This window comes from Salvelinus namaycush, chromosome 26 (assembly GCF_016432855.1).
Source record: "Salvelinus namaycush isolate Seneca chromosome 26, SaNama_1.0, whole genome shotgun sequence".
NCBI classification, from domain to species: Eukaryota; Metazoa; Chordata; class Actinopteri; order Salmoniformes; family Salmonidae; genus Salvelinus; species Salvelinus namaycush.
In genome coordinates this window covers 28309909-28331800 of record NC_052332.1, presented here as the reverse complement: position 1 = coordinate 28331800, position 21892 = coordinate 28309909, and the positions used below count along the sequence as shown (strand labels likewise).

Here is a 21892-nt window from a genome sequence, read left to right as displayed (position 1 = left end):
TTAACCAATAGCCTAACAAATGAACAACTCTTACAAATAAAGTACGACTTTTTATTATGAAATTTCAGCCTGAGCCATCTGCATGCCCCCACCAGTCTAGTCAATAACTAAGCTCTCCCCCCAACACTTCCTTCCCATCTTTTTTTGTTTATGTCTCAAGGAAAGGTTTGGAAAACAAGTTTTATAAAAACAGCTACACATTAACACACAAACAGTACACCCTCCATATAATTCATAGGCCTAATAGTACTCTAGAGCTTTTTTTACTTGCACACAATTTAGCTGGGTCACCCTGTCCCTAGGGGTCCATGGCCCTGCAACACCCCAACCCAACACACCCTACTCAGCTTGAGGATCTTAGTGAAACATTCATTATTGGTTTCAGGTGTTAGGCCAAGGCCAAAGTGATAACCAATAGTATGGCAGACACCCAGGGCCAAGATTGAGCAGCCCAGCAGCTAGGGATTGCCAAAATAGGTATCTCCCCTGACGTGGGCATGTTTTCAATACAGACTCCTTTTGTCGTACTGTTTTCCATAAGGCATCCAGACCTTATGAAAGTTGCACAGTATACCCTTAACTAGATTTGATTAATTACAAGATTATCTGCATAACTTGATATTTCTTCCATCCATTGTGGGAGGATAACCAACCTTCCAATTAATGGCAATGCATTTCTTAGCCACTGTAAATGCTAGGTTACACAGTTTTTTTCTGACAAGTCTCCAGTATCAACATTTACAAGCAAACAAAAACAGGGAGAATCTATAGACATGTTAAGACAGAACATACTCTTTGCCAGAATTCAGCCAGCCTTCACAAGAACATAACATATGCAATTATGTGCCCTTTTGTGTTTTACACCTCCATCAGAGGAAGTACATTTCTGAGTGATGATATTCAGTTTCACTGGCATATAGTACTTTCTATGGATGGTCTTAAACTGCAGTAATTTACGTCTGAGATTATATGAACATGACTGGGCATTCTAACATATCTGTATCCATTCATCATCATCAATAGTCTCCCAGGTCTTCCTCACATTTCTGTATGACAAGTTTTGTGTCATCGGGAAAAGCCTCTATCAATGCTTGATACAGTTTGGAAATCAGCTTTATTGGTTTGTCAGACGTACTTAAAATAGTTTCAATCTTTGAAGCTTCTTGCTTTACAGTGTTTGCGGCACAGAGAAAATAGTGTTGTATCTGCAAAAATTCACCTCCACTCTATCACAGACTGGTCTTCCCTGCCTGCCTGACCCTGATGAGACCCCTATCACTATCTGATCCTGCTCAGATGAGGCATGACAAAGAATTGCATTGGTGAACATTTATTTATTATACATTAATAGAATCAATGGTTCAACAATTTAAATTACCATTATTCACAGATCCCAGACTGTAGCCTACCTATCAACTCAAAAACGTATCCATTCATTGATTGTTATAATATACTGCAAAATTCCCCTAAACTCCGTAGATTGATCTTCCCTGGCTGTCTGACCCTGTAGGGACATCTGATCCTGCTAAGATATGATGAGTTGTGTACTGACTGCACCATGACAGTGAAGCCTCTAAAGCTATTTACACCGTGTCAGTGTGAAAAGTAGGGAATTAGCTAGGGAAACTGACAGATCAATAACCTTACAGTGGTATACTGACTGATAACTCACATTGAGCTGAAAAAAAACGTCAGAATATCAGTCTTCATTCATTTGGCCGCTGGTTTCATTGTTTGATTCAGGTCGTGTGATTGAGGCAAAAATAATCGCTAAAGTTAATGAGCTAGCTAGCTAACGTTAGCTCTTTTGGCTAGTTCTGCTAGCTAATGGTACATCATCAAATGTTGTTGTCCATATACCACGGCTAAGGGCTGTTCTTAGGCATGACAGTTTATAATAGCCTTATTTCTATTATAAACTGGTTAGCAACGTAATTGGAGCAGTAAAAAAATGTTTTGTCATACCCCTGATATACCACGGCTGTCAGCCAATCAGCATTCAGGGCTCGAAACACCCAGTTTATAACAGACCGTATACCACGGGTATGGCAACATTTATTTGTACTGTTCTAATTGAGTTGGTAACCAGTTTATAATAGCAATAAGGCACTTCGGGGGTTTGTGGTAAATGGCCAATATACCACAGCTAAAGGCTGTATCCAGGCACTCTGCTTTGCATCGTGCTTATTGGCCATATACCACACCCCCTTGTGCCTCATTGCTTGTCCATATATCACAAACCCCCAAGGTGCCTTATTGCTTAAATATACCACCCCTGCCAGCCAATCAGCATTCGGGGCTCGAACCATCCAGTTTATGAATATAGATTTTTTCTGTCAAACAGCAGTTACATTGCCAGCTAAATCAGTCAACTAAAGAGTAGCTGCCTCTGTTCAGCTCTCCAGTGCTGGTCCTATACGCCTGACCGCTCTGAGGCATCTGCATGGTCCTAAAGCACACCCGAGCAGCGGTTTGTATCACAGTGCAATGATAAAACTGAGGGGGACAAAAATGCAATTTCAGAATGTGAGGGGGGTCATGGCCCCCCGTGGAAGTTGTACCCCTGGCTACAGTACTTGAACAACACTGGACTCCATCTCCGTAGGATCATTTACTGTCATTATAAACAACTTTATTACATTTGAAGCATTGTCATCATGTACAATTTACAAATAAGACCGTTGTCCAGTGTCCACAATCAGGTCAAGGTGCACCAGGAATTTTAGGCTCTGTAGACTTCTGTTCCCTAGCGAACCCTGAGCAGCAGATGGAGTTCTCGCCTGCGTGCTCACAGCACATACGCATAGCTCTTATTACATCCTCGCACCTGCTCTCTATGTACTTGTTTGCTGGAAGACAAAGACAGTGGGCTAAGTGCGTGTAATACATGAAACACACGCTATTCACGTTAGAAATCATAAATAGATAATGTTGTGGAAAACCCTCACCTTGTAAACACTTCTGAATTGCGCATGCTTGCTTCTGACAAGGATCTTTCTGTGGCATTTTACCACTATCAAGAAAACACAGACATGCAAATAGACATGTTTGATTACTTGGACAATCAGCATAAACTATTAACCACCTGTACATATTGCAATTAGCCTACGATTCTGAACTGTCATGATTGTATACCTGTTCGTTCTTCAAGAGCGCTACAAACGTCCCCGGAATCCCGGGTGTTTACCAAATGTCGTCCGACTGGATTGGCTGCCCTATGGATTTTGCTGATTAAACTGCAGATAATTATAACTACATTATTTTGTGATGTCTATAAATGTATTATAAATGTATTTTATGTTTGTGGAAAACGTACGACTGTATAAAAAGTGTAAGATTTTGAGGGCTAAGAGGTAAAATACTTTGGCACATTTATGTAGCTAGGACCACATGGGGGATCTCTTTTGCAGCCTTCTCGCGTCCTCTCTCCTCGCCTCCTTCTCAAAACCCATTGGATGAGAAATCTACTGGTCCCGCCCCTATGATCTTCTCTTCCAATAGGTTTGAAGGAGGCGAAGGAGGCGAGGAGAGAGGACGCGAAGAGTTGACACTTGAGATTCACCCATAGAATAATCCGTCTCCTTGCAACACCGTACTGTTATTGATGTAACACACGCTTTGATAAGAAAGTAGATAGTTAACTAGTTTGTGGAGTTTTATAAATAGCTAGCTAGCTAGCTAGTCATTGATTATTTATTTTTTTAAACGTGGAAGTTATAGTTCTATAACATGGCAGTGAGCGCAGTTCACCTCGAATCAGATGCCTTTTTGGTTTGCATGAATCATGCATTAAGTACCGAGAAGGAGGAAGTAATGGGACTCTGCATCGGAGAGGTGAAGTTATGTTTGCTAGCTATTTAACGTTAGCCATTTAGCCATATAACTTTATCAATCAATCAGTTTATTGGTCGCGTACACGTTGAGCAGATGTTATAGCAGATGCAGCGAAATCCTTGTGTTACTAGCGCGATAGATAGATAACGTTACATGCATTCTAGTATGATTAATCAGGCTGTAATACACACTTGGTATGTACAATTTAATTGTGTATTCCAGCCTGATTTAATCCGACTACATACATACATGCATGCATGTGTATCCCTTGTTACATTTATATTTTTAGTTGGCATATGTCCCTAACTTGATATAGTGACACATTTCATTGATTCTAGCTAACAATCCTACTAAGTATTCTGCTTTCTAAGTCACCTGGTTTGTTTACACAGGTGGACACCAACCGCATCGTCCACATTCATTCTGTTATTATTCTCCGACGCTCAGACAAGAGGAAGGATCGCGTGGAAATCTCGCCTGAGCAGCTATCTTCAGCTGCTACCGAAGCTGAGATATCTTTTGTGCAACATGTCTCATTCATGAAAAAAATAAATCTCTGTCTTCTGGTGGTGTCTTGCAGGAGATGAGTGTGACAAAGTGTCATGGATGTCACAAATGTCAGTGTGACTGGTGGAGGTTTCATAGGATTCACGAGGACACAGCCATTGTATTATTTTTGGTAATCTATTTCCTTAGTAAGAGCTACAGATTGGCTGAAATGACTGGACGGCTGATGCGTGTAGTTGGTTGGTACCACTCTCACCCCCACATCACTGTGTGGCCATCACATGTGGGTAAGAACCAGAACACCCCTCTACCACATCAGTTCCACAACTTTAGTTTTCACTGTCATGGCAAACTGTTTCAGTTGGAGTGTTTGAGTCATTCATTTTCTACAACAGATGTAAGGACACAGGCCATGTACCAAATGATGGACCAGGGCTTTGTTGGGCTGATTTTCTCCTGTTTCATTGAGGATAAGAACACAAAAGTAGGGTTTAAATGACAGCAATTTTAAATATAGAAAGTCATTTTGATATACAAAGGGGCATTGAATGAATTCAATTATCATTTTCTCTTAGACTGGTCGAGTTCTCTACACCTGCTTCCAGTCTGTGCAAGCCCAGAAAGGCTCTGAGTAAGTGTGCCCCTGTTTGGAAACCACTGTTTGCAGTGAAATTAATATCCTATCCAGCTCTCTGTTAAACAAAATTAGGTGTTATTAGATTCTCGTTATCTTTTCTCCCTCAGGACTACTAATTAGAGTAATATTCAGTCCTTCTCAGAGCAGTTGTCCCCCAAAAAAAGCCATTTGACAATATCGGCACAAATACTGAATTGCATCCCTGATCTGTGTTGATAAAGGTACGAGAGAATCGAGATCCCAATTCATGTGGTCCCGCACGAGGCCATTGGGAAAGTGTGCCTTGAATCAGCAGTGGAGCTCCCAAGAATCCTCTGCCAGGAAGAGCAGGATACCTACAGAAAGATTCACAGGTATGTAGCCTCGTAAGCCCAGGGGGTGCGTTTATTTCGGTTCAACGTTTGCTTCGTTGTGACTGTTTGTACTGAACGATACGTTTCGCCAAAACGTTGCATGGAAACCTAATGTTGAATCACATTGAATTCTACGTTGGGCAGAAATGAGCGTTTGAATCTGGAAAGTTTCTTTTCGCAACCTCTACAAGCCAGAATGTTGAATAAAGTTAGTGGGGCACTGTATATTTTAATGTACTTTACCGGTTGTCTGTGCGGTTGGTCATATTGACGGTAGGAATGTGAGACAATGTATCCACAGGAAAGTATAATTGCATCAACTTTTCAAAGCGCTGGTAGTGCGTTCAGATTTCTATCACCTGCAGCATGTGCACAAGAGAAAACATACATGCACGAGACGCATCCATACTTTCTGAGCTCGTGCACGAGTTGACATGGTTGTTGTGCGCATGCTTCAGTTGATAGAGGTCTGAATGCACTACCAGGGCTTTGAAAAGTTGATATCCCCGCACATTGATATCCCCGCACACCCTGTATATAGCGTCGTTGTTATTTTATTGTTACTTTTTATTATTTTTTACTTTAGTTTATTTGGTAAATATTTTCTCAACTCTTTCTTGAACTGCACTGTTGGTTAAGTAAGCATTTCACAGTAAGGTGTGACAAAGTTTGATTTGATTATACTTTACTGTGGATATGTCTCACATTCCTACCTCCAAAAGGACCGACCGTACGGACAACCGGTAAAGTCTGTTAAAATATATATTTTTTTCAACATTCTGGCTAGTAGAAGTTGTGAGAGGAAGATTTACTGTTTCAAACGCACATTTCTGACTGACGTAGAATTCAATGTCGGGTTTCCAGGAAACACAAAACGGTACACATCGTTCTTCAACAGGTACGTTGAAGGTACGTTTGGTGGCTGTGGCGTGCTGTGGCCTGATCAATATGGTGGTGACCATTTTGAGATCGCAAAACTCCTGCAGCACGCCATGCACAATTGCCCTTTGGGGCACCATAATCACGTCATTCATCAACTGGTTGTTTAGTACAGTTCCATTGAATTAAACGTTCAACACTGTTCTGTCGTATTGAACGCACCCCAGGCTTCTAACGTTTTGTTCGAAAGCCTGGGGAAGTTCTCAGGAAGACAATTAAAAAGGGGTGGAGTCTTGATGGAAACTAGTGATGCATTGAAGGTATTTGATTAAACTGGCCTGGGTTGTACCAGGCTATTGCCCGTCACATGACCGGGTGAAGCCAGTGAGGGAGGAGCTCCCTGATACCTCTTTTTGGTGTGTTTTGAGCCCCCCTGCAATTGCCTCTGCTACGCTGAACACATTTCCCCTTTGTCTACCAAAATATACAAAATTGTCTTGCTGCAAACACAGGACACAGGGAAGCTCATTGTGTATTGCTCATTGTTAATGGTATAATTGTAGTATTTCATTCCTTTTGCAGCTTAACTCACCTGGATCCGATCACGAAGATACACAATGGCTCAGGTTGGTGTCATGTATTTGTTGACAACTGATATTTGATTGTATCAGCATGCACATTAATATCACAGACGGTGCATCTGTCTTCACTGCTTTCTCCACCTGATGTGTGTTTCAGTGTTCACTAAGAACCTGTGCAGTCAGATGTCTGCTGTGAGTGGTCCCCTGCTGCAGTGGCTGGAGGACCGTTTGGAGCAGAACAGACAGAGCGTCATTGAGCTGCAGCTGGAGAAGGAGAGACTAACTCAGGAGCTGGCAACCATGTGAGAGAGAAAGGTAAGGAAAAGACTTGTGTTTTTGCAGTGCCGTAAACCTTCTCACACGAGGACAAGTGACTAAGGGAATCTCATCATGGCTAAGTGATCTGTGAGCATGGAATTTTAACCACCATCTACCTGAATCTTTCTCCATTGTAACAGTTTTCGCTCTGAACACTTGTCTTTGCTTCCCAATACCACTGTTTCCTGTTAGGTCATGCTCTGTTTACTAATAAACACTACTGTATTTTTGAGAGACATTGTCACATGTTTTTTCCTTGGCACTGAGTATTGGATGCGTTTTTCATTTTCGTCAACTTATATTTATGTTATGAAAGGATGTCCCCATGTGAATTGCCAATTTCTTTAAATGTGACATAGTATATTAAATCATTTTTTCATGCTTCTTTATTTGTGCTCTTAGATGTCAAAGGAGATGACTCATTCACTCTCTGATTACTTGTAGTTATGAATGTTTTCATGTGTCTATGGAAATGTACAGTGCATTTGGGAAGTATTCAGACCACTTTACTTTTTCCACATTTTGGTACCTTATTCTAAAATGTATTAAATAAATATTTTTCCTCAATATACACCCAATACCCCATAATGACAAAGTGAAAACAGGTTTTTAGAAATGTTAGCAAATGTATTACAAATAAAAACAGAAATACCTTATTTATGTACAGTTGTATGAAAAAGTTTGGGCACCCTTCTGAGGCTGCATAATAATTTACTCTGTCGTCACAGAAAAATCAGTGGCATGCCATTCATTTTCTAATAAAAGCTGAGTACTGGGGTATTGTCCAGACAAAGATTTTTAGTGTAGCAATATTAAGTTGTATTAAATCAGATGTGAAAAATAGGCTATGCAAAAATGTGGGCACCCTTGTCATTCTGTTGATTTGAATACCTGTAACTACTTAGCACTGATTAATTGGAACACACAATTGGTTTGGTGAGCTCATTAAGCCTTGAACTTCATAGACAAGTGCATCCAATCATGAGAAAAGGTATTTAAGGTGGCCAATTGCAAGTTGTTCTCTTTGACTCTCCTCTGAAGAGTGGCAACATGGGGGCCTCAAAACAACTCTCAAATGACCTGAAAACAAAGATTGTTCAACATTATGGTTTAGAGGAAGGCTACAAAAAGCTATCGCAGAGATTTAAGCTGTCAGTGTCCACTGTGAGGAACATAGTGAGGAAATGGAAGACCACAGGCACAGTTCTTGTTAAGGCCAGAAGTGGCAGGCCAAGTAAAATATCGTTAAGGTGAAGGATGGTGAGAACGGTCAAAAACAGACCACCTCCAAAGACCTACAACATCATCTTGCTGCAGATGGTGTCACTGTGCATCGTTCAACAATTCAGCGAACTTTGCACAAGGAGAAGCTCTATGGGAGAGTGATGCGGAAGAAGCCTTTTCTGCACACACGCCACAAACAGCCGCTTGAGGTATGCAAACGCACATTTGGACAAGCCAGCTTCATTTTGGAATAAGGTGCTGTGGACTGATGAAACAAAGATTGAGTTATTTGTTCATAACAAGGGACATTATGCATGGCGGCAAAAGAACACAGAAAGAAAAACACTTGCTACCCACAGTAAAATTTGGTGGGGGTTCCATCATGCTGTGGGGCTGTGTGGCCAGTGCCGGTACTGGGAATCTTGTTAAAGTTGAGGGTCGCATGGATTCCACTCAATATCAGCAGATTCTTGGGAATAATGTTGAAGAATCAGTCACAAAGTTGAAGTTACGCTGGCGCTGGATATTTCAACAAGACAACAACCCAAAACACTGCTCAAAATCTACCCGGGCATTTATGCAGAGGAACAAGTACAATGTTCTGGAATGGCCATCCCAGTCCCCAGACCTGAATATCATTGAGAATCTGTGGGATGATTTGAAGCGGGCTGTCCATGCTCGGCAACCATCTAACTGAACTGGAGATGTTTTGTAAGGAAGAATGGTCCAAAATACCTTAATCCAGAATCCAGACACTCATTAGAGGCTATGGGAAGCGTCTAGAGGCTGTTATTTTAGCAAAAGGAGGCTCTACTAAATATTGATGTGATTTTTCTATTGGGGTGCCCAAATTTATGCACCTGTCTAATTTTGTTTTGATGCATATTGCAAATTTTCTATTAATCCATTAAACCTAATTTCATTACTGAAATATTACTGTGTCCATCAGTTATTTGATAGATCAAAATGAAATTGCTGATCCAAACACCCAATTATTTATAAATGGAAATCATGGAAATTGTCAGGGGTGCCCAAACTTTTTCATACGACTGTAACTATTCAGACCCTTTACTATGAAACTTGAAATTGAGCTCAGGTGCATCCTGTTTCCATTGATCATCCTTGATGTTTCTACAACGTGGAGTCCACCAGTGGTAAAGTTCAATTGATTGAACATGATTTGGAAAGGCACACACCTGTCTATATACAGTTCATGAAAGTGCAAAAACCAAGGCATGAGGTCGACGGAATAGACCGTAGAAACCTAATGTAAGACAGGGTTGGGTCAAGGCACAGATCTGGGGAATAACATAAAATGCCTGCAGCATTGAAGGTCCCCAAGAACACAGTGGACTCCATCATTCTTCAATGGAAAAAGTTTTCCACCACCACAGCTCTTCCTAGAGCTGGCCTCCCTGCCAAACTGCGCAATCGGGGGAGAAGGGCCTTCATCAGGGAGGTGACCAAGATCCCGATGGTCGTTCTGACAGAGTTCTAGAGTTCCTCTGTGGTGATGGGAGAATCTTCCAGAAGGACAACCATCACTGCAGCACTCCACAATCAGGCCTTTATGGTAGAGTGGCCAGATGGAAGCCACTCCTCAGTGAAAGCACATGACAGCCTGCTTGGAATTTGCCTAAAGGCACCTAAAGGATCTCAGACCCTGAGAAACAAGATTCTCTGGTCTGATGAAACCAAGATTGAACTTTTTGTCCTGAATGCCAAGCGTCATGTCTGGAGGAAACCTGGCACCATCCCTACGGTGAAGCATGGTGGTGGCAGCATCATGCTGTGGGGATGTTTTTCAGCGGCAGGGGACTGGGAGACTAGTTAGGACCGAGGGAAAGATGAACAGGGCAAAGTATGGCGGCGCACAATTGGCCCAGCGTCGTCCGGGTTAGGTGAGGGGTTGGCCGGGGTAGGCCGTCATTGTAAAATAAGAATTTGTTAACGGATCCTTGATGAAAACTTGCTCCAGAGCGCTCAGGACCTCAAACTGGGGCGAAGGTTCACCTTCCAACAGGTCAATGACCCTAAGTACACAGCCAAGACAACGCAGGAGTGGCTTTGGGCAAGTCTCTGAATGTCTTTGTGGCCCAGCCAAAGCCTGAACTTGAACCCGATCGAACATCTCTGGAGAGACCTGAAAATAGCTATGCAGCAACGCCCCCATCCAACCTGACAGAGCTTAAGAGGATCTGCAGAGAAGAATGGGATGAACTCCCCAAATACAGATGTGCCAAGCTTGTAGTGTCATACCCAAGAAGACTCTAGGCTGTAGTCGTTGCAGAAGGTGCTTTAACAAAGTACTGAGTGAAGGGTCTGAATACTTATAGAGTACCGGTCAAAACGTTTGGACATACCTTCTCATTCTAGGGTTTTTCTTTATTTTGACTATTTTCTACTTGGTAGAATAATAGTGAAGACATCATCAAAACTATGAAATAACACATGGAATCATGTAGTAACCAAAACAGTACATCTCAAATTTCAGCTTTTTATTTGCTAAAATGTCTAAACAGTTTTTTGCTTTGTCATTATGGGGTATTGTGTGTAGATTGATGAAGGAAAAAAACGATTTCATAAATTTTATAATAAGGCTGTAACGTAACAAAATGTGTAAAAAGTCAAGGAGTATGAATACTTTCCGAATGCACTGTATTTCTATTCCAAAACATTAACCTGCAGAGTTTGAGTTCTATGTGAGGCTTTTGGTCGGATAACCTCAGAATGTGTTGGTTCTCATTCTGATAGAATGGCATTAGTAGGGGCGATTTGTAATGAACTATTTCATATGAAGGAGGGGTGGTGGAAGAATTAGGATATCTGTTTGGTTAATACGGCATTGTTAGCTAAATTATGTTTCTTATGTAATTTTATGTCTGTATTTTGGTGTATTAATTTGAGCTTATTTAGTAGTTAGTTGCTTAGTCATCGTGTGCCTTGTCATGCTTGTATGGCTTCTGTTTGAGGGATTAAACCCCCCCCCTCACTTTTTTTTTCTTGATGACTCACTGTCTACAGTATTTGTGTCAGTTGAATGAAGCCATACCAGTTCCAAATCTAGGCTACACCACATGCAGATGTATGCAGCTCAAATTGGGTGAGCAGTCATTTAAATATGACTGGCTTCAGAGTCATATTTCAAACATATACATACATTTTATTTTTAGTACAGGAATAGTTCTGCAAACTACCAACGGCTCTTTTTGATGTTGATTGGTTAAAAAAATCCAACATTTTCAGATAGCCTGGTTTTGTGTGTACAATAGAAATGATGGAGAGATTTTCTTTATTTGATGCTTTGAAAAGATCTGACCATCTCTGAGAGTTGCTATAGGAACAGCTCTGCCCATCTGCTGGAGTGGTTCAGTATTCTGTCTGTCATGGTGCTGCTGCATTCACATCGAGCAGAGAGAAAGGAATTTCCTGACAGACATATCTTCATTATGGTCTTTCAATGATACCTCACGATGTTGAAATAGCCTTTAGTGAGGTGAAAGAGTTGGATTGTGAGAGGAACTGTAGGGGGCCCTGTTAGCAGTAATACCAACCAAAAATCAGTGACAAGCACAAGGCGTCATGCATGGCAGATGGTGTAGACAGTATTAAGGCCTATAAATTAGATGTAATGCCTCTAGAGCTGACTTGAAATCTGCCAATCTAAATGCTTTGACTGTCATCCTAATCACAATCACAATAACAATCATCCTCGTTACAGTCTCAATCATTCTCAAATGTTCTATGTTATTCCTCTATGTCGAGGCATTGTTCTCCAGAGATACAAGGTTTCTGCATCTCAGAAGTACAAACAAATGCATGCTTAAAAGGTACTGAGGCTGGACTGGCCAGATAACTGAAGTGAATATTATGTGCTGTATTCTCACTTGGCCTTGTGTAATCACATTTTCATCAACATCCCAACACACAGATGCTCTCATCAGTGATTCTCTGTGGATGGTGGTTCTCTGTGCGTCATAGCATTGCTAATGTGTAATGTGGGATGGCATTGCCTGCATCGTTCACTGTGCATCCGAGACTCCAGTATAGAGATGGAGGGAAGGAAACCCATGATTCTTGGGAAACGGAGGTTGGGTGACAAGTTGATTATTATAAACTGCTGACCTGGAACTGGTGTAATTCATGGTGACTTCTGCCTCAGCCCGCCCAAGGTTATATAGAACTGTAATATACTGTATTGTTTCAGAATAGATACATGATTAAAGTCATCCACCGTCAATCCTTTCAGATGACTTTTTAACATGCCACAGAGGGAATGCTGTTTCAGGTGTCATATGCTACCATTGCCACAAATGATGCATTTTTAAAGAAGTTCATCAGACTAATTTCTGGTAGATTTATTCAATTACTGTTATTGCAATTTATTCCAGAGGGGAACATTCATTTGTATTTCTTTCAGTGGGCCTGTTCCAAGCAATAATTTCAATTTTATTGACCCCAGTTGGTGAGGGTTGAATGCTTTTCAGATTGGATATTTTATAAGAATAATTTAGTGGGTGCTTATATTTGTCCTATTTCACACAAGTGTGTATTATACACCCGTGAATTGGAAATCTGTCCCTAAGATACCCTCGGAGAGTGGGGTCGGGGTCACGGCCAGGATCTGCCATTATCAACAGCGACCCTTGAGCAATTAGAGTTAAGTGTCTTCCTCTAGGGCACATCGACAGATTGACTGATGAATACAGTTTTCAAAGGTTTGTTTATCTTTTCTTCTTTTTTTTCTCTCAATCTGTTATTGCTTTGGAATCCTTGTGTGAGACCAGTGGTCATGACATCATCCCATTTTACAGTAGACAGCATATCTTTCCATCCCCCAAGGACTCAAGCATATGACAGTGGTTTGATGGAAAGGTCAAGATAAAGCTGAACTAATAATAACACGCATCAGCTGTAATTCGCTCTGTGGATGGAAATAAACACATTGTCATAGCCCATTTCTTGGTGCTGGAAAAAGAGGCCTTTCTCCCTAAGCATTTCCAATTGTTAAAAAAAGCCCTAGAAACTAGAGGAAAAACATCTGTAAATATGCTACAATACAACAAATAGAAAACCAAACATTCACCACTATTACTGAAGCTTCATCTTGTGGAAATCCGGCAGTGCAAAACACATGCAGGTAGATTCCTCATCAAGTCTTAGTTTTGGAGGTGACAATGGACAGGAGGGAGAAGTGGAGGAGATTGTAACCTTGTAACTTTTAAAAGAGCCCCTGTACACAAAAAAACATGTCATTTGCATAAAGGTATCTTGTTTTTAGACTTCTATGGTCCCTACAATGGAAATTATGTTGATGGTGTTGATAATAATTATGATGATGATGAACATCACCAGAGAATAGTGATCCTCGATTTCAAACAATGATATGACAATGGTATTTCCACAAGGGGGCAGTGCAAGCCTACTTACTGTACTTATTGTGTGTGAAGAGAGGAATGGAGTGTGAACTGCATGGCTCTATGAATCAGAGAGTGTAGGGAGGGCAGGGTAGGGAATGGGAGGGCAGGGTAGGGAATGGGAGCTGCGGTGGAAGGCCAGCCCATGATGGGACACAACAGGTCTAGGGCTACAACAGGGAGTATCGGGAGGCTGGCACACAGGTGCATTTCTGGCTTCAGATGAACAGTCACGCACCAGATAGTCATTAAGCACTGTCACTATCTCTGAAATAGACAGGGGCCGATCAGACACTGTCCTCTGCATGCACACACGCAAACGCACACACACACTGCTCCTTAAGCTCCTAAACACACACACACACACACACACACACACACACACACACACACACACACACACACACACACAAACACTGCTCCTAAAGTGCCTAAGTGAAAACCAGAAGCCACTGGCAGCTTAGATTAAAATAAACTTTACCTATCCCATGCAGACCCGGCACTAAGATAAAGAGACTAAGGGGGCAGTTGAAATCGGAGATGGGTCACATTTTTTGGGGGTTCAGGCATTGTAATTAAATGTAATTCTGCTGATATCACACTATATAAGCAAAGTTCAAATGCAGAGACTTAGAGATCATTGAGTGCAGATTTCACGCCAATCTCAGTCTGGAGACCTGCAACCATTTAGACCTGTAGTCATACTCTCTAATTTCCGTTTTACTTCAATGAAAAATCCCTCAATCTACGCAATCAACAGTAGCCTAGGCCAAGGCTCCTCTCTGCTTTCTCTCTCTCCTCAGCAGCAGACCTGCTCTGGATAATTTGGCCGGCTAAAATTTTATTTATCGGCTTTTCATTTATTTTATATGCCAAAAGTCAGCAATTTCCGGCTAACGTAAACCCTGTGCCCCAGTGGCTTTCCATAGCCCCCATACACACACTGTGGTATGCTCTGTCCATTGTGCTAACCCAACACAGCGAAGATACAGATTTTACACCAACCTGTCACTCAATCATTTTAACTTTTTTGCTGTTTTTATGTAGGGATATGATTCAAAAACTGAGGGGAACAAGTTTCAACTGAAGGGGCTTAAACCAATGTTCCCTTCCCTGTAAACTGAGCACGTGCACAGTAGCCCAGCAAATAAATATCAGACCACAGAGAACTTTTTAGAGCAGTGGTCACCAACCAACCGGTCGATCGCTATCTTGCAATGCATTCATTCCTAGTCAATCGTCAAACATTTCTGTAAAAAACCCAACGATAAAGATTTGTGTTCCTATATTTTTTTTATTAGTCTCGGGCTGTTGGCAGTAGGTGCACCCGATTCAGCTGCCCTGCGCACCGGGTGGGCGACTTTTGCCATTTTAAACCATTTCATGAGTCTGAAGGTACAAACTCTGCCTTTCCAGAGAGAAAATCCAAGTGCACTATAAGCCTAACGCTGGCCAATCGGATGGCTCAGATTACCTTGTCTGCATTAACGTAGCAGGCATAAAAGAAAGCTACAGCAAAGTTGATACTGTGAGATTTCAAAACGTTTAAAACCATGACCAGAGAGAGAAACTGTCAAAGAATACAGCAAAGAGCTGCTGTTTTTATGAGTGAGTTCATGTTTTAGTTCTTACTCAGCACTTTCAACATTTTGTATTCAACACTTTTATAAGCCATAAACTGCACTTTCTTCCTATTTCCACTCAGTGCTACAACAAGCACTGCAGCAGTAATGAATGAGTAGGAAAGTGTATCTATAGGCTTGTGTTGTTGTTATTATTAGCGGTTGGGGTCTTTTTTTTAAATATTGAGGAATATTTCACTTTCTCTGTTCATAGGAGTAACAACATGAATTTGTGCATGAGGCAGAAATAATGTGGTGCGACTCGAGTTTTTCCATCAGCTGAAAGACGATGTCCCTTTTTGGTCTTCGTCAGTAGATGAAAGGGAGAGCGGAGGGATGTTGAGAGTCCGCTGAGACTGACCATCAGATGCAGGCACCATCAGCCCAGTAGAATAAAAAGCAAATTATTTAAATGCATGCTCACTCAGCTGTGCCTCAAGTAATACAATAACGGATCTTTTACTGGTGTGATCATATAGCCTACCTGAAATGTTGAAATATATATATTTTTAAATGTCCCGAACAACAATGCATTGGCAGGGCAATTCAAGCAAAGCTAATATGCGGTGATAATGTATTATGCCTATAGCTTAGTGCAGAAACCTTGTTGCTACAGTACTGTTTTTAATTGATTCATGTTGCATAGGCTTACGTTTTTTAAGTCACGTAAAAAAAATTGGGGGCGGTAGATCTCGGCTTCCATTTTGATTCAGAAAGTGATCTTGACTCAGAAAACTTTGATGACCACAGTTCTCTAGTTTTCCCTTTTAACACTATCAACGTTCCCCTTTACTGTGGCCACTTTCAATGCAACATACCGAAACAAAACAAACTATGCAAGAGATTTTGTTATAGGCAGAACGCATCGGAGTATAATTCACTAACATAACTCTGCATGCTTTACACTTGCCTAAAATAAACATACTACAAATGGCTGAATATAACAGGAACATTTATGCTCTTGAACAACAAAATAATTTGGAAACATAGATAAAATACTACTGTTAACCCATGTTCTTTTGTCATTGTTTGGTTCCTGATATTTATAGTTCCAGCTCATGGCCTGAAGAGCTCTCTAAGAATCTGTCTTAGTGTTTCTATCACCACCTCTACCACAAGGACCTTCATCTTTTTTCTGGTTCCCAATCCCACTCTATAAGGTCTAAGAGTATTTACGTCTTAGATTTTGTCTGAGATGTATTATTTCCATTACAAGAATGGTTCTCCGCTCTTAGTTAAGATCTGAAGCAGTTTGTTGCATACCGTGGGCAATCAGCAGCAGTGTCGGCTCTCCCCTTTTTTAATTTACTTATTTACATTTAATAACAACCCGTGATGTCGTAAATCACAGCATGCATGAAAATAAAAAAAGATGAATGTGGCAGTTACATCCACCCGTGGTGGTTGTATAGGTGAGGAGTTGAGGTGAATACTAAAATGTGATTGCATTTCCCAGGCCTGAACCACGGTGACAAGGCACTCACTCCCAGAGATCGTCAGACCACTGGTTTCTTATGAGACCCATTGATGCCTCACAGGGGTTTATTCCAACCCTATTGCATTGATGATCTATGTTTCCTTTCCTTGTTGTGACTTACAAATAGTATTTAAAAAGGCTTTATATGGGCATACAGTGCCTTTGGAAAGTATTCAGACCCCTTGACTTTTTCACAAAAAAAATTACGTTCCAGCCTTATTCTAAAATTGATTAAATAAATAAAAATCCTCAGCAATCTACACACAATACCCCATAATGACAAAGCAAAAACAGGTTTTTAGAAAAAGTTGACAGTGCATGTCAGAGCAAAAACCACGTCGTCGAAGGAATTGTCCATAGAGCTCTGAGACAGGATTGTGTCGAGACTCTTCCTAGAGTCTTCCTAGAGCTGGTCGCCGGGCCAAACTGAGCTCTAGAGTTCCTCTGTGGAGGTGGGAGAACCTTTCAGAAGGACACCCATCTCTGCAGCACCCCACCAATCTGGCCTTTATGGTAGAGTGGCCAGACGGAAGCCACTCCTCAGAAAAAGGCACATGACAGCCCATTTAGAGTTAAACACTCTCGGACCATGAGAAACAAGATTCTCTGGTCTGATGAAACCAAGATTGAACTCTTTGACCTGAATACCAAGCGTCACGTCTGGAGGAAACCTGGCATGGTGATGGCATGGTGGGGATGTTTTTCAGCGGCAGGGACTGGGAGACTAGTCAGGATCAAGGCAAAGATGAATCGAGCCAAGTACAGAGAGATCCTTGATGAAAACCAGAGCGCTCAGGACCTCAAACTGGGGCGAGGCTTCACATTTCAACAGCACAACGACCCTAAGCACACAGCCAAGACAACGCAGGAGTGGCTTCGGGACAAGTCTCTGAATGTCCTTGAGTGGCCCAGCCAGAGCCCGATCGAACCTCTCTGGAAAGACCTGAAAATAGCTGTGCGGCAATGCTCCCCATCCAACCTGACAGAGCTTGAGAGGATCTGCAGGGAAGAATGGGAGAAACTCCCCAAATACAGGTGTGCCAAGCTTGTAGCATCATTCCCAAGAAAACTTGAGGCTGTAATCGCTGCCAATGGTGCATCAACAAAGTACTGAGTAAAGGGTATGAATACTTATGTAAATGTGATATTTCAGTTTATTTTTAATACATTTGTAAAATTGTCTAAACCTGCTTTTTCTTTGTCATTATGTGGTATTTTAAATTTTTATGTGGTGTAGATTGATGAGGGGAAAATTATTTAATCAATTTTAGAATAGGGCTGTAACCTAACAAAATGTGGAAAAAGTCAAGGGGTCTGAATAATTTGCGAAGGCACTGTATACTGAGCCAATCTACTCTTTTCCTCTATGCTAGTTTTATTGTCCATCATTCATAGCCTTGGGGTTGGAGAGGTACAATGATCACAGAACCGCGGAGTTCCAGTAAACCATTTCATGACTTCCATTTTCTAGATGGAAGTACACTATATATACAAAAGTATGTGGAGGCTATTTCAGCCACACCCGTTGCTGACAGGTGTATAAAGAGCACACAGCCATGCAATCTCCATAGACAAACATTGGCAGTAGAATGACCTTACTGAAGAGCTCAGTGACTTTCAACGTGGCACTATCATAGGATGTCACCTTTCCAACAAGTCAGTTCGTAATATTTTTGCTGCCCCGGTCAAATGTAAGTGCCGTTATTGTGAAGTGGAAACGTCTAGGAGCGTGGTAGGCCACACAAGCTCACTGAATGGGACCATTGAGTGCTGAAGCACGTAATGCGTAAAAATCGTCTGTCCTTGGTTGCAACACTCAGAACCGAGTTCCAAACTGCCTCTAGAATCAACATCAGCACAAGAACTCTTCGTCGGGAGCTTCATGAAATGGGTTTCCATGGCCAAGCAGCCTCACACAAGCCTAAGATCATCATGGTCAATGCCAAACGTCGGCTGGAGCGGTGTAAAGCTCGCAACCATTGGACTCCGGAGCAGTGGAAATGCGTTCTCTGGAGTGATGAATCACGCTTCACCATCTGGCAGTCCGAAGGACGGATCTGGGTTTGGCGGATGCCAGGAGAACGCTACTTGCCCCAATGCATAGTGCCAACTATAAAGTTTGGTGGAGGAGGAATAATGGTCTGGGCTGTTTTTCATGGTTCGGACTAGGCCCCTTAGTTCCAGTGAAGGGAAATCTTAACGCTACAACATACAATGACATTCTAGACGATTCTGTGCTTTCAACTTTGTGGCAACAGTTTGGGGAAGGCCCTTTCCTGTTTCAGCATGACAATGTCCCGATGCACAAAGCGAGGTCCATACAGAAATGATTAGTCAAGATCGGTGTGGAAGAACTTGAGTGGCCTGCACAGAGCCCTGACCTCAACCCCATCAAACACCTTTGGGATTAATTGGAACGCCGACTGCAAGCCAGGCCTAATCGCCCAACATCAGTGCCCGACCTCACTAATGCTCATGTGGCTGAATGGAAGCAAGTCCCCACAGCACTGTTCTTCCCAGAGAGTGGAGTCTGTCATAGCCGCAAAGGGAGGACCAACTCCATATTAATGCCCATGATTTTGGAATGAGATTTTCGACGAGTAGTTGTCCACATACTTTTGGTCATGTAGTGTATATAAAATGAGATATGAGAGAGAAGATGAACAGGTGAACCCTTCAGATACACCAGCAGCAGCTCCCCTGATAGAACACGACAGTGAGAGGATGAGTGAGCTGTGACACTTCCCCTTGTTTTTGTTCAGGAGCATGTCTCTCTGGTCCCAGCCCTGAACCCTGGCCCACGCTCCTCCAGGCAACCCTTTCTGCTTGACAAACTTCCCCAGTTTAGTGAATTGTGTTTGGGCCAGAAATGCAGGAAAGGTGCCTATGTGTGTTCAGTCAGATGAGTTGAAATGTGGCTGCTTGGTTCACTTGTGGTCGTCTGGACGGAAGATAACACTGGTGCCCAGACAGGCTCTTGTGACTTCAGTTGGGCTGCAGACAGTTGCCTTTTGTTGCAGTGAGCTGTGTTGAGCTCAGCTGAAATTAATGCATTCTATCTACCCTTGGGGCGTGGTGTCATGAGTCTCCTTTTTGAAATATGTGAATTTTCCATGTCATGTTAAAGGTCCAAAGCAGCTGTTTTTTTAATCTCAATATCAAATAATCTCTGGGTAACAATTAAGTACCTTAAAGTGATTGTTTTCAATTAAAATGGTCAAAAAGAAACAAAAATACTGTAGCTTCTTAGCAAAGAGCAATTTCTCAAGCAAGAATTTTGCTAGGACTGTCTGGGAGTGGTCGGAGTAGGGAGGGGAAAACTACTGAAAACTAGCTGTTTTTGGCAGAGGTTTGGAACTCTCTTTCTTATTGGTCTATTAACTAATTTACCACCAGGCAGGCCAAAAGTCCATCCCACAAAAACAGGTACCAATTTCAGGCGATGTTTTCAAACAGCTCTTACACTAAATGGACATTATCAGAATTTTCACAGTTTCACATTATTATTTCAACATAGTGTGGAAATATACAAAAAACACAGGACAATCACGTTTTTGACTGCACTGAGCCTTTTCATTTCACTTAAGTGGCTTCATGCATGAAAGAAAAGGAGTTTTTGTCACGCTGTCACTACCAAGCATAGAGGAACTCACAGTTGGTTGGTTTACCCTGCTGAAAAGGATCCAAATGTGCCTCCCAGGTACCATGATGAATCAAGGACCACATTAAAGTCCAACATCTGAAACCTTGGTTGGTGTGTGTGTGTCTATTTATTCTCTGGTGGCAGTAAAAATATAAATAGCAGCTCAATCAACATGTTGACCTCACTCTCTCTATGGTAATCTGGGAGGACAGCGCCAACAGTAAGCTCTACAATAATTCAAGTAAACACTTTTGTTGATTCATAAAGTGGGCAAATCCTAACTTCAGTAACTCTCTTCCCCACTTGTGTTGAAGAAATGCCCTGTCACAGCCCAGGCAACCCACTTCATCATGAGGGAGAAATCACATTTATAACTGCAGAGGCCATTACTGTGATTGTGACTAAACAACACCATGCAAACATTTTTATACAAATGAAGCGGAAGGGCCATTCAACCCTCTTACACAGATCAACTTGTCCCAAATAATAGAGCGAAGTAGAGGAGCCGATTGTGAACTCTGTAAGGCAACCACTGTGCCCCAAGCGTGCCACAGTAACTGCACTTCCTGTGTCACGAACACTTGGTGTCACTTTGAATTAGGACTCCCATCACCCCCCAAAAACAACAAAAAAATGGCTCAGAAGTGGGTTAGAACATACACTGTAGGCCACTGTGACAAGAGGTCTTCAGTTGAAATCAAAATTATTGTTTGATGTGAGACCAGAATGAATATGTGCGTGACAAGACCATTTATTTATATTTTTGTATCTGTGAGAGGGATTGGATGTATACCTTCACATGGGCGGATGGATAGTATACTGTCTCTTGCATGCCCTGGAATTGGAGAGGCTATTTGACTTGGACTGATGTAATGTAAAGAGGTTTCTAACCCTGAAGATGTATAGGACATATGACAGCACCAGCCAGTAGCCACAGACTATTTCTCCTCTGGAAAGAATCATTCAAGGCTTCTTTTTGGCATGATCAGCAACAAAATGTGAAATGCACTCCACATTATGGCAGTGTGTAATATCCTTTTTTTTTGATTGTCACTCATTCTATTTCTGTCCTGTGACACTCATCCTGTAGCAGCAAACAACAACAATATTTGGTATCGATTCTCTACTAGTCCCACTGCAGACAACAAGTGAAGCACATCATGCATGGTCAATCCATTGAGTGATGCGAGGCTGCTATAACAGGAAATGAGAGGCTGTCACAGATGAGCAGGCTCTCCCTGGTCTGGAGAGAGACAGGATATGAGATACTTGACCTCTGACCCATATCACTGTAGATCACAATCTCTGATTTCGTCAAAACAAAGTGGTAAGACCCACTAGGCACGAATAGGTGGAATCAACGTTGTTTCAACAGAATTTGTCAAAATATGGTGACGTGG

The 21892-nt window shown here is 41.8% G+C and overlaps 2 protein-coding genes across 2 annotated transcripts in view; one reads left to right on the top strand and one right to left on the bottom strand.

Annotated features, from left to right (window-relative positions):
* Nucleotides 1-2605: 2605 nt before the first annotated feature.
* Nucleotides 2606-3423, bottom strand: cmc4 (C-x(9)-C motif containing 4 homolog (S. cerevisiae)). Its single transcript, XM_038965540.1, has 3 exons — nucleotides 3136-3423; nucleotides 2949-3013; nucleotides 2606-2849 (listed from the first exon to the last, which is right to left on the bottom strand). Exons 2-3 carry the CDS (start codon nucleotides 3004-3006, stop codon nucleotides 2704-2706), a joined length of 204 nt encoding a protein of 67 aa, XP_038821468.1. The 5' UTR covers nucleotides 3007-3013; nucleotides 3136-3423; the 3' UTR covers nucleotides 2606-2703.
* A 179-nt stretch (nucleotides 3424-3602) lies between these two features.
* The window catches only part of LOC120021528 (lys-63-specific deubiquitinase BRCC36), a 48914-nt gene continuing 30624 nt past the window's right edge, over nucleotides 3603-21892 (top strand). Inside the window, exons 1-8 of the mRNA XM_038965317.1 lie at nucleotides 3603-3834; nucleotides 4227-4346; nucleotides 4541-4628; nucleotides 4737-4825; nucleotides 4917-4972; nucleotides 5200-5331; nucleotides 6793-6836; nucleotides 6949-7106. Of these exons, the coding sequence (XP_038821245.1) occupies nucleotides 3730-3834; nucleotides 4227-4346; nucleotides 4541-4628; nucleotides 4737-4825; nucleotides 4917-4972; nucleotides 5200-5331; nucleotides 6793-6836; nucleotides 6949-7097 (783 nt within the window). The 5' untranslated portion in view covers nucleotides 3603-3729 and the 3' untranslated portion in view covers nucleotides 7098-7106. The remainder of the gene's footprint in view (nucleotides 3835-4226; nucleotides 4347-4540; nucleotides 4629-4736; nucleotides 4826-4916; nucleotides 4973-5199; nucleotides 5332-6792; nucleotides 6837-6948; nucleotides 7107-21892) is intronic.